General features: G+C 61.8%; 1 protein-coding gene across 3 annotated transcripts; it reads right to left on the bottom strand.

The window, feature by feature from the left end:
• Positions 1–559: 559 nt before the first annotated feature.
• PLD2 (phospholipase D2) lies at positions 560–23,218 on the bottom strand. Of its 3 annotated transcripts, none has more exons than XM_053259474.1 (25): positions 23,076–23,218; positions 21,785–21,909; positions 21,571–21,701; positions 17,168–17,310; positions 16,739–16,838; positions 16,292–16,357; positions 16,057–16,115; positions 14,657–14,749; positions 14,405–14,557; positions 13,002–13,151; positions 12,833–12,916; positions 11,467–11,545; positions 11,223–11,333; positions 10,617–10,796; positions 10,021–10,150; positions 9,117–9,235; positions 7,935–8,051; positions 7,484–7,588; positions 6,727–6,821; positions 5,814–5,927; positions 4,695–4,744; positions 4,248–4,382; positions 4,004–4,157; positions 2,639–2,756; positions 560–2,083 (listed from the first exon to the last, which is right to left on the bottom strand). In XM_053259474.1, exons 2-25 carry the CDS (start codon positions 21,897–21,899, stop codon positions 1,859–1,861), a joined length of 2,826 nt encoding a protein of 941 aa, XP_053115449.1. In that variant the 5' UTR covers positions 21,900–21,909; positions 23,076–23,218; the 3' UTR covers positions 560–1,858. The 3 variants fall into 3 exon arrangements, with proteins under 3 accessions (XP_053115449.1, XP_053115450.1, XP_053115451.1); XM_053259475.1 differs by lacking the exon at positions 23,076–23,218 and adding an exon at positions 22,681–22,803; XM_053259476.1 differs by lacking the exons at positions 16,057–16,115; positions 21,571–21,701; positions 21,785–21,909; positions 23,076–23,218 and having other exon boundaries at positions 17,168–17,303.
• Positions 23,219–23,237: the final 19 nt, after the last annotated feature.

Below are 23,237 nucleotides of genomic sequence, written 5' to 3'. Positions count from 1 at the left end.
GATTTGTATAAGGGCATTATAATATGAGCTGTTTTATTTTCAACCCCCTTCCTGATGACCCCTAGCATGGAATTGGCCTTTTTTCCCTCACAGCTGCCACACATTGAGTCGGCACTTGCAACCAGCTGCCCACCCCCCACGATCCCTCTCTTGCTAGCACAGAAGGGGCCAAAGGCAGAGAGGATCAGGCGGCAATGATGGCCCCCCCCGCCCCCCAGCTCTTTGCCTCCGCAGCAGCTTGACTCTTGCTGGTTCCTGTTGCAAAGTGAGTCCTCTCCGTCTGGGCTGGGCCACTGCCTCAGGCGCCTGTTCCACACAGCAGGCCCAGCTTAAAGAGCCAGAGTAACCCGCCCCCCCGAGCTGGCTCCGACTCACCCCACCTCCTCACCACGCAGGCCTTGCCCTCCTTGCTTCCCAGAGACCAGAGCAGCTAGCCCCCACCCCGCTTTGCCCAGGCCTCGTGCCAGCTGGCAGCTCTGCCCCCCCCCCGGAAGCAGCCATTTCAACCCTTCCTGCTGCACCTGCCAGTCAGGAAACAAAGAGGGGCACTTCGGTCAAGTCCTGCCAGGCACAGATTTATTCCACTTCTGCAAAACAGCCGCACAGATTTCACCCAGTGCCTCTGGAGTGCCTCCATCACGGCAGGCAGGGGAAGGCAATCGGGGTGGGTGGGTGGGGTGCTGGGGGGCCAAGTTCCTTCCTTCGAGCTCCTCCAGCCCATCCTCTCGCCACTGACTTGAGAAAGGGACTGATCTGAACGCCCATCCCCCCCCTTCCCTCGCAGCCCAGCAGACGCAATTTGGAAGACTGTAGTTGGCCTGCACAGCCCCTTCTGCAAATCTCCCTGATCGGAGCGGGGGGGGGGGGGCGCGCAGCTGGCGATCGGAAGCAGGGCCTGCTGCAGTGGCCCCTCTTTTGTGAATTGCTTGGTCCGGGGGGGGGGGGGCTGCTGTGCGTGATGCCCTTGCAGCCAGGCCTTTTCGATCGGGGGGTGGGGGCTTCCCTCACCCACTACGTCCTTGAGCTTCTGTTAGGGTTTTTGTCTTTTTTTAAAATCTTGCTGGATTTTATTATAAGTGTGTTTTGATTATATAAGCTGCTTTGGAAGCCTTCTAAGCTCTAACATGGGTATGAAATAAAGCTAAAATAAATCGGTTAAATAACCAGCTCCCAAGCAGAGGGGATTCTTTTTGCAAAGTAACCCCTGTAGGGGAGCCAAATACCTGGACGAGGAGCCAGAGAGTTTAAGACGCGGAGCCGCGGAGGCTCTCCAAAGAGCTCTGCCCTGGCACCAGAGGAGGATGGCTGCCAGTTGCCCCCCAGCAAGATCTGGCCCCAGGAAACAGGCCGACTGCAGCGGGGAGAGGAGAGGGCCCGCCCCGCCCGAATACTGGAGCGCAGCACTGCGGAGGGAGCGGGCAAGGGGGCGTCCGTCTGCATCAGGCGGGGGTGCCCGTGTGCCCAAGTGGGCCGCCCTAGACAAAGGTCATGCAGGGAAAGGGCCAAGCAGTCCTTCCGGAGCCTCTTCCAAGGACGAGAGTCCGCATTCTTTCTTGGCTGGAAGCCACGACTAGGAACGGGTTTCAACCCAGTTTGAAGGCGCCAGTACAGACATGCCCTAAGAAGAGCTCCGGAAGCCGGCGGGTTGGCAGGCGTGGGGCGGAGCAGCAGGCGGGCCCATTCCCAGGCTCTCCTCCGGGAAGGCCAGAGGCGCTGGCTGCCTCCACACCGTGGGGTGGGCCCAGTCCTCTCTGCTCCGGAGGCCCGGCCAAGCACTCGGGACACCCTCCTGGGCGTGGGGTGCAGCCGGGGCCGGGCCCCCCCTCCCGCCGGCCCCCTCTGCTCCGGAGACCTGGGCTCAGGTCCACACCTCCACGGGGATCATGCCCTCCTTGCTGCTGAGCGGGGGCAGGAGAGACTCCTCGGCCAAGAACTCGAGGGGGAACTGGACCAGGTGCCCCTCCACCTTCTGCAGGTGGTTGCGGGCCACGATGGGGCTGACCGAGGCCAAGTTCTCCACGCTGACGTACTCCCGCAGGGCCCGGTGGGACTTCACAGCATCACTGGGGAGGCAGCGGAAGACCTGCACACGAGGAGGAGGAGGAGGAAGGCGGCGGGGGGTGGGGAGAGCAAAGCCACACATTACATGGCAGGCCCAGAGGTAAGGGCTTGCACATTCATGTCATGTGGCCTGGAATCCCAAAGGCCGAGCTCTGGTCTCTTGGATTTGATCTTCAGTGCAGATTTCTGGAATAACCCCTCTGCTGCTGGCCATGTGGAACCTCCATGTCCAGAGGCAGTATATCCCTGTGTACTCGCTGTGAGGAAGGGCTCCTGGTGCGCTTCCCAGTTTGCCTGACCACTACAGGAAACAGGAGCCACTGGACTCCTCTTATGCACGGTACACCTTGAGTTTCCACCCAGTGGCCTGCCGGTCAGCTCACAGCCGATTGAAGTGACCCCAAAAGGCCTCCTCGCGTTTTCAAACTGGACCGGAGCACATGATCTAGAGGTTGAGGCCATATTTGATGGAAACCCCTCCATACCCCACACAACTGACCAGTGAGACCCCTTCCCCGTAACTGCCTCAGCCTTGCTCTTCCTCCCCCCACCCCCACCCCACGGCTCCCTTACACACCTGTTCATAGATGCAGGCGTTGGATAAAGCTCTTGCTTTCCAGGTTTCGTGGAAGAAGTGGTCACTGATGGGATCCTGAAGGTCAGCCCCGAGGCTGGCGGTTGCTCCCAAAACGCACCTGAAAGCGAGCCGGAGGGTTTTGCCTTGGGCTTGAGAGCCAGCAAGGTGCCACAGCGAGAGGGCCAGGTGCTCATCCCCACTCAATCAGTCCTGAAGCTCACTGCTGACCTCTGGAACCCCTCTCTCTCAGCCAGGCCTACCTCACAGGGCTGTTGTGAGGACAAAACTGGAAAGAACTTGTACACTCAGAGGCGCTCTGACCCCTGGACTTTGGGGCCGAAGTGCAGGGCCTCCACACCCGCTGGGGCCCCCTTTAGTCTGTCCTGGGTGGAGTGATCTGTGCCCTCAAGAGGATGCTTCGCTTGCAGTGGGAGGGCCTCTGAAGGCCTTGCGGACCCGGCTCCAGAACTACCAAGGTGCACCTCTGTGTCTACTGTCCTGAGCTCCTTGCAGGAAAGGAGGGAGAGGAACGCAAGACGGCAACTAAGGGGTGGACATGAGCTCAGCCCCCCGTTTCCCGAGTCCTTGGAGCTCTCCGCGAAGGGAGGCTTTGCTTGCACAGCAAGAAAGGGGGCTGGGGAAGGTGCGGGATGCGAAAGGCAAAGGGCGCGGGTCCTGCCGCAGTTCTTGTTCATATCCTGCCATCAATGGGCATCTTAGAGGGAGGGAGGGAGGGAGGGAGGGCAGAGCTGTGGATCAGGGCCCTCCAGGGATGCTGAGAGGCAGGAAGGAGCGGCCGATCCTAACAAGCCGGGGGGGGGGGAGCGCCAAAGAAGGCAACTCGGGTTGTCCCTCCCTCCCTCCCTCGCCCTGCCTGAGAGCCGCGCTGCCTGCAGGGTGGCCATTTGTCAGGTAGAGCAGCGCAGGCAGCACGGGTGGGGGTGGATCAACCCGGGCTGCCTCCCCCCACCCCCCGCACGCTTGTTAGGATGAACCACTACAGGTGGCAGGAAGCTCAGGACGGGCAAAACGAAATCCGGATGATGCACCGTGAACCTGTGAAGTTCATTTGGGCCACAGGGAGCTCAGGGGCCTTGAAGTCCATGGAGGAGAGAGGGGCTGCCTGCGGCTGCAAAACAAAACCTCCATCTTCAGAGGCAGTCTCTCTCACTCGCGGCTGGGAGGGACACATCCCAGGAGGTGGCCCACCCCCTCAAGGAGTCCCTCCCAGTGGATCTGGATAGCCAGAGGCCAGTGGAGTCGTGCTCACGGTAGCCTTAACTGGGGCGGGGGGGGGGAGGATCCTGGACTGCACCCCCAATTCAAGCCCCCCCTCCCTCCCTCCCCCCCCCAGCTGGCAGGCACCTGAAGCAATCCAGACGCAGGCTCAGCGCGAACCTCCCTGCCCGGTAGGCCTCGCCACCCATGAGGGACGTCACGAACTCCGTGTCCTCCACCAGGACGGCCAGCTCGCTGTCCCGCTTCCCCAGCAGGCTCCGGTCGTTGATGTTGGCCGAGCCTTCGAGCAGAGGAGCAGGGCGACTTCAGAGGAGGGCGCCTGCCGGGACGGGGACCAGCGCCCACCCTCCGCCCGCCCCCCACTCCTCACCAATGATGACGCGCCGGTCGTCGGCAATGAGCATCTTGCTGTGGATGTAGACCAGCTCCGTGAGGAGTTTCCCACGCAGCTCCCCGTGCGTCCGGAGCCCGCAGAAAGAGATGTAGTTCTTCCAGTCCTCCCCCACTTGGGGGGGGGGAGAGATCGGGGGGCGGAGGAGGAGGAGGGGGAAGGGACAGCCTGTGAGTGGAGCAGGGTCCGAGCCTCCTTCCAGGAGCCGGGAATGGGCCTCTCCCTCGGCATGGAGGGACGTCAGCCAACGGACCACCGATGGGGCGGGAGGCAGCCATTCCCCTCATCAGACCCCCAAGGCACTTCTGCGCCCAGAATGCCCCCCACCATCAGCCAAGGCATCCCAGGGGTCTGCTGGGAGGGGCCTGGGCCCCACTCCGCAAGGCACCCAGCGGGCGTCCCACCCCCTCCCTCTCTGCCACTTACTGGCTGCTTTGAGACGGCTGACGATCGAGCGCTCCCCACGACAGAGAGTCCTGCAAAGGGGCAGAAGCCGCTGCCATGGGTCTGGCTAGCCAAACACATGCCCCCCCCACCCCACACACACACCCGACAATGATCAGATTTACCTACATCACAAAAGAACTCTGAATTCAAGACCGGGCTCTTTTTTTTTTTTTAAAGGTGGTTCTTACATCTGTATTTACTCAAAAGGAAGAGGGGCTCATAATCTGAGGCAAAACACGCCCCCACATCTAACATCATAGGGAAAATCTAGTCTTGGATCCCGGTAAATATGGCCTTTCTTAGCATGCCCTGTCCACCGTTTGAAGCTCAACCCAGAATTCTGCACCTGGTTGAGAATACCGTGAAGACCTCCCAAAGAGAAGGGGAGAGGCCTTCTCAGGAGCTGCTCCCCAGTTATGGGACTCCCCATCTCTGTTTGGCCTTCAGGAAATGGGTGGGTGGGTGGGTGGGTGGGTGGGAGGAAGAGGAGACCACCGGGTTGGCCTGTCCCGACGAGCCAGGTGTGTGCCCCAGGAGGCGGCTTGGGGGGGCCCTCACTCTCCCCCGCCCGAGAGATGTCATGAGGGGCAGGCAGCGAGGCTCTCGGGTGGGGCAGGAGAGGCCGCTGTGCCTCCTTGGGCAGCCTCTGCACCGCCCCCCCCTCACCCCCGCCCGGCTACTGGGCAAGGAGATGCTCAAAATGCAGAGAGCTGGATTGCGTGCTTGTTGTTAATCTGACGATACAAACCTCTCGAGTAGGGAAAGCGTAAGGACATCAGAAGAGCCCTGCTGGATCAGGCCCAAGGAGGCCCATCGAGTCCAGCCTCCGGTTCCGCACAGTGGCCCATAAGCTGGGCAAGTGGCAGGCACATTCGTGCCGCTCTGAAGCCGGCCTCCCCCCCCCCTCCCGGGTCAAGGACTGCAGGCCCCTTTGCCGCACTGCACGCTCCCTCGTGTGCTTCCTTTGGGAGCGGCTTGGGAAAAGCACTGCCCAGGACAGTGAGGGGAGCATCCCTTGGCCCCCCCCCGCAATAGGTAAGAGATGCTGCCTCTTCCCTCCGGCCTCCCAAGGTGGGCGCAGGCCTCCCCCAAACTCACTGGTAGGTGAAGTGCAGGATGGCTTGGATGGAGTTGCCGCCCCCCTGGGCAATGTCCCCCTCGAAGCCGGGCAGCAGCGGCAGCAGCACGTACACCCGGAACAGCTTCTTCTCCCTGCCGGGGGGGGGGGGGGAACTGGCCATGGTCAGCAAGCAAGCAAGCAAGCGCCCCCCCACCCCCCCTCTCTCTGCGGTTCACCCTAACCCTAACCGGCCCCCCTGCATTGTTTGGGGTGAGAACAGTGTTCCCTCTAACAGGGAATCCCAGATGTTCTTGACTACAGCTCCCAGAATCCTCAAGCAAAAGCCAACTGCCGCTGGGGAATCTGGGGGTTGTAGTCAACAACATCTGGGAATCCCTGTTAGAGGGAACACTGGATGAGAGTGTCTCTGGCCACATGCAGAATGCCCTCCACGTGTTCACTTTTCATGCCTGAGTTCAGACCCAAGAGCCGCCTTCTTTGCTCAAGACTAACCTCCGGCCAGCCAGATGACCCCATGGAGCCAAGCAAGCAGGGTGTTCCCTGTGTCCACTACTTAGCAACAGACTGCCTCTGAACATGGAGGCTCCATTTAGCCACCATCACAGTTAGCGCCGTACTTGCCCAAGCCCACCCAACTGAGCCAGCAGCCACTACCACGTCTCGTGGCAATGAGTCCCACATGCTCACCATGCACTGTGCATGAAGCCCTCCTTTCCTCTCGAACTCCCTGCTGATCAGGGGCACCAGGTGACCCCACACCTCCCGCAGGCCTCACGTAACACTCGGCCCCCATGACTCCGTGCTGAAAGACGAGGGTGCCTCTGAGGGCAGCCAAGGAGGACCGCAGCCCAGCGGGGACTACGCGCAGGGCCTGGGAAGTCAGAGCAGGCCACTGCTGCCGCTGCCGCCGCCGCCACCGCGTGGACTGACCTGTGGGCGAGCAGCACGCGGTCCACGAGGGCGTCTCCCACAGTGTTGAGCACCGAGCGCCCATCGGCCGAGGCGCAGGTGATGAAGAACTGGTTCTGGGGAAGGAGAAAGAGCGGGGCTGGGTCCCTACCGCAACAAGCGCCAGACCCCGGACCCTGCCCCCCCCCACGGCGCCTCAGTCTCCACCCCAAGGGGTTCTTTTCAGGCTCCAGCTCAGTAATCAGCCCGATCCCAGCACTTTAAGAAGCTCCTCATCGCCAGAAGGGCAGCCACAAGGCTAAGCAGGAGGAGTCGCGTGTGTGTGTTTCGGAGACACGCTGACGCTTCATCCTTCCTTTGGGGTGCTGGGTACCCTTGTCTGTTTTAAGACCACCATTTTGCACATGCAAATACGTTGCCGCTTGCAAAACCAACACGCTCCCTTTCGGAAGCCGACTAGGCCAGAGTGCTTCTGCGCAGGGCGGCTGCTCTCTCAAAGGACAACTGACTCGCCAGACGTCTGGGGTGGGGTGGGGTGGGGTGGGGTGGGGTGGGGGCTGGGCTGCCAGGGCAGAGGCTGAGCGAGGCTGCCAGGCCGGGTCTGACCCCCCCCTTCTTGGCACACATGCTCATCCTCCCCCCCTCCCCCTGCCCTTCTTTTCATCCCGCCCACAAGCCAACTGGCCACTCGGCCCCCTTCCCCATATGCTGGTGGCAGAGGCAGCCTCCCCAGGGCTGGGCTGGGCTGGGCTGGGCTGGGCTGGGCTGGGCTGCCTACCTCGATGTACAGGTAATGCTGACTCTCCTCGATGACGCTCCGGTAGGCATTGTAGATGGAGCCCTCGTGCAGACCGGCTGACCAGCGGTCCACGGAACGCAGCACCTGGGGAGAAGGGCGGGCGGGGGCGGGGGCGGGCGGCTGCTCACCAATGGGTGGCGGGCATTGAACTCCCCAGAGAAAGCCGGAGCCTCTAGGTAGCCCTTTTGGCCACCGAAGAGGAGGAGGCGGAGGAGGAGGAGGAGGAGAGGCCGGGGGGGGGGAGCTTGTGAAAACCCGGACACTGGAATGGGGCTGAGGGGGACGACTGGCAGGGGTCCATCCCGGGGGGCTTGCCTGGTCCCTTCGAGTGGCCCTCCCCCCGCACCAGAGGCAGAAAAGAGGGCGGGGAAGGAGGAGGAAGAGATGTGCACCGTGCGAAATGCCCCCCCCGCCCCGCCCCACCCCTCACCTGGACACTGGCGGTCTGAGCACCAGGCACCACAAAGCGGGGGCACAAGGAGGCCACGTGGGGGGACTTGGGGAGCAGGTACGGGTAGTCCGTCCCTTTGTACTTGGGCTTCATCGTCTGAGGAGGAGAGAAGAGGCAGGACTGAGGCCACCGCCGGGCTCAGCGGGGAAGGGAGTTGCTGCCTAGAGAGCCAGCGGGGGCCGGTTCGAATCCCTGTGGCCTGCTCCCCAGAGTCTGGGGAATGCCTCTATCGGGCAGCAGCGAGCGAGGAAGGGGCAGGAAGGCCTCGTCATCTCACACTGCGCCTGGGAGGAGGCCGTGGCCAACCCCTCCTGTACTCTACCCAGGACAACCGCAGGGCTCTGGGGGCGCCAGGAGTCGGCACCGACTCAAGGGCACGATCTCTCCTTTCCTTCGGAGGGCCCCAGACCCTCTCCACTCCCCCCCCCACCACCACCGGGGCACAGGCTTTTCCAGACTGCAGCAGCCTGAATTGGCCGGGGTGGGTGGGGGGTGTTGGGCCCCCCTGCTGCAGGCCAGCCTCTCCCTCAGACCCCCCCCCCCGTCTGCTCTTTGGAGTTCAGGGAGGGTCACGGCCTGGCCGGTTGCAGCTGGGGCTTGGGGCAGTCGTGGGCAGCCCACAGCAGGCAGGCCCCGGGACAGAGAATGCAGGCCATGCCTGGGGGGGGGGTGCGCGCATGCGCGCTTTTCAGCGGGGTGTTCAATTCAGTCCCTCACACCCAGCTCGGGGCATATGAAGACCCTTCTGAATGCACAATGCAAAACACGCCATACATGACCAGCTCTCCTTGTAAGGGCCCACTGGCTGCCTCCTCACGCTGCCGGCCTGGGAAAGCCCTTCCTCTCCCCAGGCTGGTTGCGGGGCCACAATGGCCAAGTCCGCAGCCTCTCTCCCCCCCCCAGAAGAAGCCAGAGCCCCTCCCAAATGTCCATCTTACAGCCACGAGTTGCCGTCTGGGTCAGCTGCGACCCCTTCCAAGGGGCGACCAGTAAGAGGACGCGCCTTCCCCCCCCCACCCCCCCCAGCGTCCTATTTCAGAATGGTCAGCCAGCTGGTTGGAAGAGGAGGAGGAGGGGCAGCCCCCTAACCTGCGATGGGGGAGACGCAATACGCAAACGTTTTTTGCCCCTTGCCCCCAGCCCCGCCTGCTCCCCACTCACCTTAGTGAAGTTCCAGCGCTGGATGAAGTGTCGGGCCACGTCCCGCGCGGCCGCCCCATGAACGGCCACCCCCACGTCCCGCCACGGCATCCGAGGGGTCTGGAGTCTGTCAATAAAATCTGATCCCGCCACCCCCGGCAACAACTCAGTAACTGAGGACACAATCCGGCTGTGGGGCCCAGCCCCGTCTTCCTTTCCTTCCCATCCTCCTGCAATTCGAGATTCTAGTGGGAGGGTGCGGGACTTGCTGGGTCTCGAGGAGGGGCCCCCCCTCCATCTCCCAACGCCCACCAGGAAGGGTGGCGAGCTGGTCGTGTGGCAGCAAGCATGAATGGCCCCCTTTGCTAAGCAGGGTCCACCCTGGTTGCATAGGAATGGGAGACTTGATGTGTGAGCCCTATAAGAGATTCCCCTCAGCAGGGGATGGAGCCGCTACTCTGGGAAGAGCGGAAGGTTCCCAGTCCCCTCCCTGGCAGCAGCATCTCCAAGAGAGGGCCGAGAGAGACTCCTGCCTGCAACCTGGGAGAAGCTGCTGCCGGTCTGTGAAGACAATCCTGAGCTAGATGGACCCAGGGTCTGACTCAGTCTATGGCAGCATCCTCGGTTACTACGGTGGGCAACAGTGGGGAAGGTCCTTTTCTTTCCAGGGTGGAGCTAAGGGGAGGGGACCCCAAACGCAACCAGGGCCCCATAGAGGGAGCCCCTTGCCGCTCTCCCCTGAACACAGGAGAAGGCCCATCTCCAGGAGTCGGGCGCTTGGTCCAGCTAGCCCTGGCTCAGGCAGAGTCGGGCCCCTCTCCCAGCTCGGCTGCTTGAGGCGCTACGCTGGGGAGGAGAGAGTAGGGGGCAGAGTAGGGGCTCTCCCCCAGAGCGGGCGAGGGGGCTCTCCCGCCGGCCCACCCACCTTCAAAGGGCTTGTCCAGCTGCACCCAGTCCTTGGCAATGAGGTTGCTGTAGTCCTTGCCCAGCCAGAGGCGCTGGTTGGTGGCCAAGTCGTCAGGGGCCTCGTCGCCTCCTGGTGGGGCAGCCCCACCCTGAGAGAGACACACGGTCAGCAGGAGGAGGAGGAGGAGGAGGAGGAGATGGCGACAGGCAGCCCTGTAAGGAGAGGGGAGCAGGAGAAGGGAGAGAAGGCCAAGGGAGGAAGAGGAGGAGGAGGAGGAGGAAGTCAGAAGGAGGAAGGCGAGAGATGAAGAACCAGAGGCAGGAAGGCCGGGGAGGCAGAGGCGTCCCTGCGTGAGGCTAGGGCGAGAGGAATCCTGCCTGCCTGCCTGCCTGCTATTGGCTGAGTGCTGCTGTGACTTCACAGCACGTTGACAAATCAGAGCAGCTGCTACACAGGAAGCGGAGCAAGTGAGAAGAGTCGTCAGCGTGGCAGCAAAAATAGGAAAACCCCACAAGGGCGGCGGGGTGGGTGCAATGGAGAAGCTGCAGAGCAGGAGCGGGAGGAAATGGGGGGCAGGCCCCTGGTGGGGGGAGCAGAAGCGGGGAGGGCGATACCTTGGGGCCAATGTAGTCGTCACCATCCAGGTCTGTCAGGCGGTACTCGTGGGTGTCCCAGCGCCCATAGGCCAGGTCCAGCCCGCCCAAGAAGGCCACGGACTGGTCCACCACCACCAGCTTCTCATGGTGGGCCCACAGGAAGATGATGGAGGAGACGTGGTCAGGGTGGCGCATCACCTGCGGGGGGAGAGAAAGGTCAGCAGGAAGCCCCCCCCCAGCCGAGCAGGGGCCACTGGTCGGCCACGGAAGGCGGAACCCCAGCCCAGCCGCTGTGGGAAGGAGGAAGGGGTGCGGCGGCGGCTCTGGGAGAGGAGAGCTGGCCCCAGGCTGGCGGGCAGTCCGGGGCGACGCTGAGCAGCAGGGAAGAGAGGCCAGCGGGGCAGAGGGCTGGAGCGCGGGGGGGACGGGGACGGGCAGGCGGGCAGGCAGGCGGCCAGAAAGGAAAGCCCATCCAAAGGCCTAGGGACAGGAGGGGCTGCCTGCAAGGCTGGGCTGGGCTGGGCAGGGAAGCCTAGACGGTGCTTTAAGAAGGGGAGGAGGAGGAGGCGGCGGCAGCGTCTTGGCCGGGAGGCGGCTGCCTGGCCACGGAGGGGCAGCCCTCACCTTGATGTTGGGGTGCAGCAGCATGAGAGCCCTCTTGCTGTAGCCGCTGTTGATGCCCAGGGCCAGCTCCACCTCCTTGAAGAGCAGGACAGAGACACGCACACCCTCCTCCTGCAGAGAGAAAAATGGGGGGGGGGCAGAGGTCAGCAGCCGTTGGGGGCGGGGGAGAGGCAGAGCCTGGCCCTCCTCCCCTGTGGGGCGCCCCCCCCCACTGCCGCCCCCCCGCTGCCCGGCAGGGGCTCACCGCTTTGTGCTTCAAGATGAGGTCCAGCCGCCAGTGGTCTGTGTGGGCAGGGCGCTTCAGGTAGATCTCGGGGCTGAGCCTGGGGGGCGGGGAGAAGACGCCAGTGGCGAGAGGAACTGCAGGGCAGGCGTCCAGGTGGGCAAACTGGGCCCGCCAGCGGCTGCTGAACCACAGCCCCCATCAGCCACATTTGCCGCTGGAGGGCCAGGTTTGCCCACCCCGGGGTGAGACTCTTGGACTGGGACCAGGGAGCCCCAAGTTCAAATCCCCCCTCAGCCATGGAACACCCCCTGGGCGACTCTGGGCCAGTCCCTTCTCTCTCAGCCTAGCCTACCTCACAAGGCTGTTGTGCAGATACACATATACACCGCTCTCAATTCCTTCGAGGTAGGAGTGTGCACGGAACCGCCAAACTGCGGTCCGGCACTGGGGTGGGTGGGTGGCTTTAAGAGCGGGTGGAGGGTTTACTTACCCCTCCCGCCTCTTTCCCGTTCTGGTGCCGTAAGTTTAGTAGTAATTTATGTGAAAAACCAAAGTCTACAAGTTCAATCGCTCAGCTGGATTAAGTATGCAAATCTTGGAAAAATAGGCTGAACAATTTCTATTAGCTTGGGGGATTCCAAACAGTGGGAGAGCAATAAAACATCTGGTTTTTATTGACCATTTCCTATCCAAACACCTGTGTGTCATTTTACAAATGATTCTAGCATTCTAGCTAGAATTCCCTTCAAAAGAAAACAAACGCAAGGACCAGAACTCCATCCCTCCGTTACAGAACCATCATGCACGGTCCCGGAGGGGCAGCCCCTGGGCCAAACTCAAGGTGCCCGGTACCTCTTGCAGTCGGCCTGGTGCTCGATGCCTCCCTGCCCGCCCCCCCCCCCCCCCCCCCGCAACCTGACCCTGGAGGTTGGCATCAGCTTTTACTTCTGGAACCTTCCCAAAGAAAACTGGCGGCAGCAGCGAACGCGACTCGGAGGGAGCTGAGCCGTTCCCCAAGCGGCGGGGAGGGAAGGAGGACGACTGTCTGGCAGCGCTGCCAGGCCGTGGGGGAGCAGCTGCCGCAGAGGAAGGGGCACTTCCTGGGAGAAGGGGGGGGAGGAGCAGCAGCAGCAGCGAGGGAGGGGCCCTTCGGGGTCGCTGCGCGGGGGCCTTGGAGCGTGTGTGCGTGCAGGGGCCTCTGCGCAGCTTGGAGGGAACGGCTCCCCCGGCCGACCTCCCCAGGACGCGGCTCTCCAAGCAGGGTCCCTCCAGCACGAGGGCCACACAGCCTCGGGGGAGGTGCAGCGGCACGCCCCACAGGGTCACCGAGCCCAGCCCTCCTGCCCGGAGGCAGCACATTTCCGCCCCAGGCACCGCTGCTCACCACCAGTCCGTGATGTAGATCTCTTCCTTGGCCTGCAGCAAAGCATCGGCCACAGCCGCAAAATAGCCAGCGCCGTTCACAAACCTGCAAGAGCAGAGAATGGGAGAAAGATCTGAGAGGGCGCCCAGTGGCGGGACTGGGGAGGCCCCTGACCCCGTCCCGATCTCACCAGCGAGCGGGGGTCTCCTTGCGAGGAGGCACGAAGCTCTCGTGGCGATGCAGCCGGAGGAAGTCTTGGCCCTTGCCCTCGGCCAGCTCCGTGATCTCCTGGCACCACCAGCGGGCCTGCCGGTAGCTGCTGCACTTCAGGATGAGCGACCTGCAGGGGGAAGGGGTGGCGGCACAAATGGAGGAGGCCTGGGCCACCAGCGAAGCCAAGGCGGCTCCCCCCGCCTCGCTCTCAGGTTCCCAGGACACTGGCTGCAGCGGGGGACAGACCGGGGGGGCCCACTGGGGAAATCCTCCCAGCTTATTTGATGCCGTCAGCTCCAGCCTCTCTCCCCACCAGGTCTCCTGGACCAACACGCTCCTCCAAGGGGCCCTTTCCTCAGAAACACTGCCCCCCCCCGAGACCCCCTGAGCAACTCCCTTGTGCCCTCCTCTTCTCTGGAGAAAGGGCTTCAGCGCTCCTGCGGTTCATGGTGCATTTTCTTCACTGAGAGGCCTTTGACTCTACTTTGGACTTCTTATCCGGCAGCGAGGAGGGGCCGTTTTGCCCCAACACCCTACGAAATCCTCCTGACCCCCACTTAGCGGCGTTGCCATGTCTCCCCGGAATTCCAGGTATCACCTGGATGTCAAGCGTCTCACCCAGATTGCTTAGCCCACCTGGATTTGCCTGGATTTCTGCTTCCATTTTTTAAAAAGAAAGCAAAGTTCTAGCCCTTGTAGATGTGGAGTTATGGAGCAAAACATGCAGTCCCTCTTCTGCTCAACCGCTGGACTTGGATTAAGAGAGGAAGAGCACAGGAGGCTCCCTGGGAGGGTTTTTCACTCTCACAAGTGCAGTCCTCCCCTGAGGAATGTTGCCTTTGTTTGTTATCAGCAAGGGACCTCTTTGGGGCAGTTGAGAGGATAGTTTGCTTTTGATGCGAATCACTCTACCTGCCTACCAGGCTGTGTATTGTATTTTTAAGGTCTTCTTTTTTCCTTTACATTCAATGCATGCCTACTTAGAAGTAAGCACCTGATTGCTTTCAATCAGATCTTGTCTCAAATAAGTGTGTACAGAATTGCAGCCTTAATTAAAAAGCTGTGCATTTGTGTGTGTTCTATTGATGCTGTTAATATGTCAAGGAAAATGGTCAGGCAAAGATATCTTCCTCAACTATTGTTAGATATCCAGAGCAAATACAAGTCACCTGGAAAGTGCAGCTGCTAATTTGCATATGCAAATTTGCTAGCCAATTTGCATAACATGCAAATTAGGCGTCCGGATTTGGAGAGCCCGAATATGGCAACCCCGCCCCCCCACCCCATCCACCCATTCAATACACTCCTCCTCAATTTCCACCATTTCAAGTTGCGCTTAGGGTTGCCAGCCCTCCCCCAAGGGGACCCAGGTGTCCTGACCTGCAGGTGTTCTCCACGCGGACTCCGTACTTGGTCTCGGTGGGCTTCTTGCCCACCTGGATGCTGAACCCCGTGTCAAAGAGCAGCACGAAGGAGATGGCCCCCGACTCCGGCTTCAGGTAGAGGAGGAAGGAGTCCTTCACCACCAGCCACCTGACGGGGAGGAGGGACAGCGAGGGGTGGGCAAGGCTCACTGGAGCCCCCCTCCCAGCCAGACAACCTGCCCCCACCCCAATGCAGCTGGGGACTCACCTCTTGGACCAGCGGTAGCAGACCTGGTGGCGCCCAGCACAGTTCAGGCCCTGGAGGTGGTGGCCCCCGGACCGCTTCAGGATCAGGCCTTCCCTGGTGCGGGAACAGCAGGGGGCAGCTTAGAAGGTTGCATCTGGCACCTGCACACTGCTTCCAATTCTTTGAAACCACCTGGAGCCCCCCGGCAAGAATTCCAAGGGGGCCCCCTGCTAACGGAACACGCCATTTTACTGATATCTCTGCAAACCGCTTTGGGAAGTTTGGTGGAAAAGCTGTATAGGAATATCTGGCATCATAAAGGGTCAGAGGGGAGTGCCCAGGGCGGTCTGCTCAGGAGGCAGGGTGAGGCAGTTGCCTCGGGGGGGGGGCACAGGGCCTCTGCTTCACCTCGACAGGCTCGCACCTCCCTCTCCGCCCCCTCCTGCTCCCTGCCTGGGCCGGGGGGGGGGAGGGAGGGCGGGAGCAGCGAGAGGCTCTTCCTGCTGCTGCTCCTGCCCCCTTCCACAAAACTGGAGCGGGGGGGGGGAGAGGGCACCTGCTCCTCCTTCCCGTGAAGGCTCCAGCCTCGGGCGGGGGGGGGGGTGGCTTTGTACTCCAAAGGTTTGCAAGGCTCAGCTCAGGCACCTGCCTGGTCGGGGTGGGGGCTTTGCCCAAAGGCCAGCTGTCCTGGACTGCCACCCTGGACTGGGAGCAACCCGACCCTCGTAAGCCTTTGAAAGGGAGTCTGAAGCAAGGACGGGGGTGGGCAAGCAAGCAGCCCCCTTGAAACGCTGCCCGGGGGCAGGGCTGGCCCCGGCGAGGGCGCATTCGGGGGCTCCCCACTGCAGGGGGTTTCTTTTGAGGCAGCCAGAGCGCAGGCGGCCCCTCTGTACCTGGGCTTCAGCCCCACCTTGACTGGGCAACTCTCAGGGGTCCCAGCTATGGGGCTGCCCTTGAGGAGGGCTTGGGAACACCAGCCGCAGCCAGGCCGGCCCCTTCCGCCCCCCATCTCCTCCCCAGGATGGAGTCCAAGCTCATGGCTGGGGTGCTCAAGCCTGCCCCCCCCACCACCCGGCCTGCCTCTTCAGGTCTCCAGGGCAAGCCCGGGACCAAGCGACCAGGATGGGGAGCCTCTTCCCCGGCTGCCCCCGCCACCCGCCCCCCGGCCTGGCAAGAATCAGTCTGGGCCCTTTGGCCTTTGCTCAGCGCTGGCTGCCCTGCCGAGGCAGGAACCCCCCCCCCCCCCCGCGCCCCGGCCATAAAGAGGGGCCAGAGCCCGCCTTGCGCGGGGCCAAAGAAAGCGCGGGGCCAAAGAAAGCGCGGGGCCAGACCGGCCCTGGCAATGAGGCCCCCGGTCCCCCCCCCGTGGGGTGCCTCATGCCCCCCCCCCGGCAGCAGGAAGGGGGTCCCTCTCCACTCACAGTCCCTTGGGTCCCAGGTCTGCCAGGAAGGAGAAGCGACTCACGTCCAGGAAGTCCGTCTGCCAGAGCAGGAGAGAGAAGCAGGGGGGCTGGGGGGAGGGCCCCGATCCGCAGCCAGCGCAGGCGAGCCAGGCATCCTTGCTCCTGCTGCTGCCGCCAGCTATAACCCCCCCCCCGAGAAAGGAGGGCAGGCTGCCTTGCCAGGGCGGGGGCCAGGAAGGGGAAGGGTGCCTACCATGGCGTGGTAGTCTCGGTAGAAGCTGATCTCCAGCAAGGCGTTGAGGTAGCTCTCGAGCAGCTTCTGGGGGGGACAAGCACAAACAGTTGTCGGCGGGGGGGGGTCGCGGAAGCCCCCCCTGCACTGCCCGAGCGCGCCCTCAGAAGCTTGATCGCTGGACGCCCCCCTCCCGCTCTTCAAAGGCCAAGCAGCCACCCCCGTTCGTGGCCCATTAACAGCCAACTACTCCCAAAAGCAGCCCGCCTTGCCCCCCCCCGCCCCAGGCCTCCTGGCCGTGGTCAAACAAAGCGGCACCAACAGAGGGGCTCGAAGGGCCACCCATGGGGCAGGCAGTCCTCCCCCCAACAGCGTCTCCCCACTAGGAGGCACCCACTGCCACCCGGGAGGCCTCGTAGCATTCATTCCTCCCCCCCCCGCCCACCAGAGGGGGCTTCACCACTGCACCTGTTTGCTGGAGGGGCGCCGGGACACCTCCCCTCCATGGGGCAGAGGGGGCAACTCCAGGGACGTCGCTCCTGTCGCCGGGGCCCCCTGCAGAGCAAACCTGGACAGGGGAGGGAGGGAGGGAGTCAGGCGGGGGGGCGGGCAGGCAGGCAGCGGAGGCCCAGCAACACCCCCCGCCCTCAGCCGGAGCCGCGGACGGAGGAGAGGGGAGCTCGGCCAGCCGCGACCCCCTCCCAATTCAATGCTTCCGAGTCCCAGACGCCGCCACCTGCCATCCCAAGTCAGAGCAATGGGGGCAGCAGGGGGGGAGGGGGGAGGGGGGGAGCAGCCCCCCACAGCCTGGGGCACCAGCAAGGCTTGCATTTGGCCCCGAAGGGCGAGGGAGCCGACGGGCCCCCTGCCCCGCCCAGAGCCGGCCTGGCTTCTCACCGGGAGAGGGGCAGGAAGCTCACGAGGATCCGGTGCCGCACCAGGTCCCGATGCAGCTCCTGGAAGTGCTTGAATTTCTTCTTCATGGTCCAGGCGAAGTGGCCGTGCGTCAGCCGCAGGGAGTAGAGGGTGTTTGGCCGCACCTGGCAAGGAGATCGCGGGACTCAGCCGCCGCCGCCTCGGTCCGGGACACCGAGCTCAGCCGCCGCAGCTCATCCTGACCAGCCGAGGGAGGCCAGCCGCCTCTCCTCCCCAGAGCGGCCTCGCTTGCTCCTCTCTCTCCTGCAGGCTGGTGGTGCATCAGGCAGAGCTGCGCGGCTAACCTGACAAACCGCCAGCCTGCCCTGCAGACAGCACGGCGCTCAGGCGGGAGAAAAGAGGAGCCATCTGAGCTGCCTCCTTCCGAGACCCCCAGGCGCATCGGGAGGCGACTGCCGTGAACTCCAGAGCCCTTTCAGGGCACCTCCCGCCACCGCCAGCCTCACTGGAAGGACCGAGGTTGTTCCGGTAGAGCAGAACGAGCAGAGGTGGCGCCATTTTGGAAAGGGCCAAAGGAGGGCAGAAGAGGGGGCTTGCCTTACAGACCCCCAAACAGATGCATTTTGGAGGTTTCCATATCGTCATTAAGGGATACATATATGGAAGGTTGTTTGGGTGACTTTTGAGGGAAAGGAACATTCTAAATGCATTAAAAATATCAATATTTTGTAAACTATGTATAGCACTTTATTCAATAATGTCTCATATTCAGCACAACAGGTATATATACAGACTATAAATGAAACGATGTTTTGGGACATTATTATTATTATTATTATTAATTATTCGATTTCTATACCACCCTTCCAGAAATGGCTCAGGGCGGTTTACACAGAGAAATAATAAATAAATAAGATGGCTCCCTGTCCCCAAAGGGCTCACATTCTAAAAAGAAACACAAGATAGTCACCAGCACCAGCCACTGGAGGGATGCTGTGCTGGGGGTGGGGAGGGCCAGCTGCTCTCCCGCTGCTCAATCAAGAGAATCACCACTTTAAAGGTGCCTCTTTGCCAAGTTAGCAGGGGGTTAATCGAGTTGGTTTAACTAGATTATGTCTTTCCCACCTTCCCTCCTTCATTCACCTCACAAGAAAGAAGAATAGAAAAAATACATACGTTTAAAAATAAATATGATCAATAAAACAAGAAATAACAATATATTTAAAATAGTTACAATGTAAAAGGCAGAACCTAAGTACAGCATGGAAGATACTTACACATGGAAAACAGCAATCACTCCAGATCTTGCTAAATTTGCAACGTTACTTTCATTTTGCAAACAAGATTTTTTCCACCCGCTGGAGGCGCCACCCTGCTCCTTCTTTGTCTGGAGAGGTGGTACTTTTCCAGTTTAACAGAAGTATAGCCTTCACAGTGAGACAAGCCCTTCCTTAAAATTCCCACTTCTCAGTAGAGAAGGAAGCTGTGATAAGGAAGGTTTAAAGACCAAGCAATATGGTTGAGAGATCAAAGGAGTTGGTTTCAGGTAGAAGAAAAGAAATACGTCTTAGCACTTCAGTCCCCAAAGTTCTTATAGTTATACAGAGAGGAGAGCTGGTCTTGTGGCAGCAAGCGTGACTTGTCCCCTTAGCTAAGCAGGGTCTGCCCTGGTCACATATGAAAGGGAGACTAGAAGTGTCAGCACTGGAAGAGATTCCCCCCCTCAGGGGATGATGGAGCTGCTCTGGGAAGAGCATCAGAAGGGTCCAAGTTCCCTCCCTGGCGGCATCTCCAAGATATAGGGCTGAGAGAGATTCCTGCCTGCAGCCTGGGAGAAGCCGCTGCCAGTCTGGGAAAACAATACTGATCTTGATGGACCTATGGTCTGACTCAGTAGAGAGCAGCTTCCTATGTACATGACCAGAGCAAATGCATTTGGAATAAATATTTGGTTTTCCGCATCTAACTTTCATGTATCCTTTTCAGGAATGTTAACTGAGTAGAGATAACTCTCCAAAGCTGAAGAAAATTAAAAGGTGGAAACCAAGCTGGACAAACTAAGCATCAAGAAAGCAAGTCAAATCCTCACAAGAAAAGACGCCGTTCTTCCGGGGAAGGTGCAGTTTCACCTCCTGGGGGAGCATTAGTTCCAACTGCCGACGCTCCGTCCGTGTGCAAGGACACCTGGGCACGTGCTCCTGCCCGGCCAGTTTGTTGTCATCTGTGACGCGCCCGGCCTGCCTCTTCTCAGCCAGCCGTTCAGAGCAAAGAAGGCCTTTGGCTGGGGAAGACGCCTCCAGCATGGCCGAGGGCCTGCTGGCTGCCAGTCCAGAGCGGAGGGGTCTGACACCGAGAGAGAAAGAGTCCTGCCGTTGCCCGAGCAGGTTCCGAGCGTGACCACCGAGGATGGACTTTGGCAGTCCATTAATGGAATCTGGCCAAGGCCTTGCCAGCGGAGCAATTGCAGGCGGCGGCGGAGAAGGAGAAGGAGAAGGAGAAGGCGGCGGCAAGACCGTCATTTCTGGGGAAGAGGCTGGTCTTTTGGTTTTTAAAGATGTCCAACTCTTTGGCTGAGGAACGATTTGTCCGCAAGAGTTGAGCTGCAGAAAGACAGCCCATTTGCATCTGGGCGGCTGCCCGCCTCTGTGGGCAGCAGCTGTGAAAGCCCCGCTCGAAAGCCAGGGGCTCAGCTCTCGCAAAGGTGCAGAGTGTGAGGCGGAGCCAGTTGGGAGGACATCTCCACTGGCCCGTCCCAAATGTGAGGGGCAGAGCATGGATGTGCCCATCTTCCCACCCGCCGGGCACACTGCCGCCTCATGGCCCAGTGCGGGGAGTGGGTTGTGCAAACAGCCCTTAAGAACCAGCCACAGCGACAGGCGTGTGCTCAACAGGGTAACACGTGAGCTGAATCTGAAGAACTTCTCAGATGCCTATGAGGCCACCACAGCACATGGACGGGAGGCCACCTGCGCACCTTTTGAGACCAGCGGCACCCAAGACATTCACGGAGGACCATTTTGCTCTCCCTTTCCAACTGTACCTCTGTCAAGACACTGAAGACATTTCTCCTCGACAAACTGACTTCGGAATAGATGCACCCTCCAGAAGGAGGAAGGCCTGTGGCGAAGGAACAGCAAAGAGGGACTGGAACCCGCTCCTTCCAGACCGGCATTCCACAAAAACAGAAGCACTTGGGGTCTTGGCTGCAAGCGGCCACTCCTGTGGGTGCTGTAGCCGAGGCAGCCAGAATGCCCAAGTTCAGGAGAAACCCCGCAGAAAGCGCTTCCACAAAGATGCAACGCAGACCGGCCTATGGCTGCCATCCGCCCCTTGGGAAACTCCTGTCTTCTTATGTCACAAATTGATCAACGTGAATGGCAGAGATATTTTTAGAGCAGGCTAAAGACAGAGGGCTCTCTCCCGGCCTCCTCTGTTGCTGCAGCCAGAGGAAGAGAAGAGCCGGACTCCCAAAGAGGACTCCCTGCATCCCAACATTCAACGGAAAAGGAGCGAATACGAACATGAAGACGACACACATTTATATACCACTTTTCAACCAAGGTCCCCAGAGCGGTTTGCACAGATTTAAAAAAAAATATATAAAAAGTGGCTCCCTGTCCCCAAAGGGCTCACAGTCTAAAAAAGAAACCTAAGCCACTGGAGGGATGCTGTGCTGGGGGTGGAGAGGGCCAGTTGCTCTCCCCCTGCTCAATCAAGAGAATCGCCCCATTAAAACAAGGTGCCTGTTTGTGCAGTTAGAAACAAGATTCTATCCACTGACCCGTCCTGGTCCAACCAAACCAAACACCTGTGCGGTAGCGATAGCACGTGCCTCATGGCCACACACATGAGGTTCCATCCACCTGCAGAGACACTGTGGAGTGTGGAGGTACCTGAGCATGACGTGGCCCCCATGAGCACCCCCCACAAGCGAGTGTGGCCACGAGGAGGAGCAAGGCAGGGGGCACTGACCCAAGCCAGAGAGCGTCTGCCCGCACGTCCCATCTGCTGAAGAAAGGGGACAGCCCTGCAGAACTGTGATCCTGGCTTCCAGGCCCAGGAGATGCAGCAGCTCTCCCTGATGAATGGTCAGCCTGCGGGCAGTGAGAGGTGGGAGAGAGAGGAGCAAACGGAGCTCCTCCTCCTCCTCCTCCGGGAAGGAGAGGCCGCGGGGCCTCCTTGGGCGCCCCTCCCACGCAGGAGCTGGTCCTGATCCATCCTTAGAAAGATCCAGGTGAAACACCAAAGCTTACCCAGGGAGCTACAAGCGCTGAGTGGCCTTGAGAAACGGGTTCTTTAATTTAGAGTGACCCTGTGCACGGAGAGGTCACAGAAGTGCTCGGCTGCGGAGCCTGATCCCCGGGCACAGACGTGCGTTCCCAGAGCTGAGGTTCCACGCGGGGGCCTCACACACCCAGTCTCACCTTGGAGCCGCCGGCGTATCTCTCCGTGCCCTCCACGCGAGCAGTGACCGGCACCCCTTTGGCAAAGAGGGGGCCCTGGGAGCGGAGAGGCTGGAGGTCGTAGACGGCGAGGAAGGGGCACCACAGCGGACCTGTCAGGGGGGGGAGGCAGCGGTCGTCAGTCACCCCCCAGGCCAGCCGCCCCGGCCCGTCTCTCCCTCCTGCCCTGCCTTACCGGGTCCCTCGCCACCCGCCTCGCAGAGGCCGTCCCTCTCATCTGGCCCGTGCAGGTGCAGCTCTGACAGGTCCAGGGTCTCCTCGCCAGGGAGGGGGCTCTCCAGGGACAGCATGGGGGGGGGTCTGCGGGAGCAAGAGGAGCCAGGAGGAGTCCCTGCGCTGCCACCGCCCTTCAAGCCCCCAGACTCGGCCCTGCCAAGGAACCCAGGAGTCCTAGCAGCTGGCTGTGCTCCTGGCAGTTCTCTCTTCAGGGCCCCAGAGGCTGCAGCCCCACCCTGGATGGCACCCTGGATGACTCACCCGCCAGGCAGAGAAGGGGAAGTGTGCCCCCCCCCATGGGCCCACAGGAAGGGTGGCTCTGAGCAGGCCGGGCCAGGCAGACCCCTTTGGCAAGGAGAAGGGGTGGGCAGGTCAGTCAGCCCCACTTCCCCCAGGAGGCCTGGAGGGCCAGGAGTCCTGGGTTGGAAGAAGCCAGCCAGCCAGCCAGCCAGCCAGCCGGGATTCTAGGGGGGGGGAAGCAGGGGCACCCCTCCTGGGCCCTTGGGCCTGGCATGGGCCAAGCTCCCTCCCTCGGCCCTTTGCTTGTGCCCCTCCTCCAGCCCCCCAGGGGCCAGTCTCGGGCGGGGGCCAGGCCCAGAGCCCAGCCAGCCCCCGGGGGCCAGGTCTGCGGCGAGGAATCCGGCCCCGGCGGACTTAGCACAGCAGCAGCAGCCGCCGCCGCCCCTTCCTGGCGCCGGGAGTAGGTAGTGCCTGCCTGCCAGCCAGCCAGCCCCCTCTGGGGGGAGACCAGCGCGAGGGCGGCGGCGGACAGGCGAGCCGGCCAGGGCTTCGGCGCGGGGAGCGCGGCCGGCGGTTCTGCTCCTGGGACGGGCAAGCGCAGCCGGCCGTCCTCACCTGCCACGCGGACTCGCCAGCCCTGGTCGCGGAGGAGCGCTCCTTCTTCCCGGCCGCGGCGGCAGCTCTCTCCTCCTCCTCCTCCTCCCGCTGCTGCTGCTTCCCCGCCCGGCCCGGCTGGGACTCGCGGAGACTTTGAGTCATGTCCCGGCCTGCCTGCCCGCGTCACATGCGCGGCCGGGGAGGGGCGCCGCGTGCGTCCCGAGGCTGCTGCTGGTGCTGCCGCTTTTGCTGGAGACCCCCCCAGCGCAGCGGCCCCTTCCCGGGGCGGATCCCTCCCTCCCTCCCCGGCCAGCAGCAGCAGCGGCCGCGTACCTGGGGCCGGCTCGGGAGGGGCGCTCGCGCTGCCGGGACAGGCAGAGGCAGCCCGGACTGGTGCGGGCTGCCAGACTCACCAGAGCGCGGCGTCGCCCGGCCAACGGGGAACGCCTCCTGCTCCCCGGCCGTGCTCGGAGCGCGCAGGTTCCGCCCGGCGAGTCCTGGCAGGCAGAAACCCAACCGGGGAAGCCTCACCCGGCAGAAGACGACCGCGCTAGCCTGGAGGCGGCACCAGGGGA

This window comes from Hemicordylus capensis, chromosome 6 (assembly GCF_027244095.1).
Source record: "Hemicordylus capensis ecotype Gifberg chromosome 6, rHemCap1.1.pri, whole genome shotgun sequence".
NCBI lineage: Eukaryota > Metazoa > Chordata > Lepidosauria > Squamata > Cordylidae > Hemicordylus > Hemicordylus capensis.
Note: the sequence above shows the minus strand (reverse complement) of the source record. Positions and strands in the feature narration are given on the sequence as shown.

Excerpts from the sequence above, each read along its gene's own strand:
- PLD2 (XM_053259474.1), bottom strand. The coding sequence starts at position 21,899 with ATGCTGTCCCTGGAGAGCCCCCTCCCTGGCGAGGAGACCCTGGACCTG. Across the intron at positions 11,334-11,466 it reads TCATCTTGAAGCACAAAGCG|GAGGAGGGTGTGCGTGTCTC; the intron begins GTGAGCCCCTGC and ends TTCTCTCTGCAG. Across the intron at positions 2,757-4,003 it reads CTGCGTCTGGATTGCTTCAG|GTGCGTTTTGGGAGCAACCG; the intron begins GTGCCTGCCAGC and ends GCTCGCTTTCAG.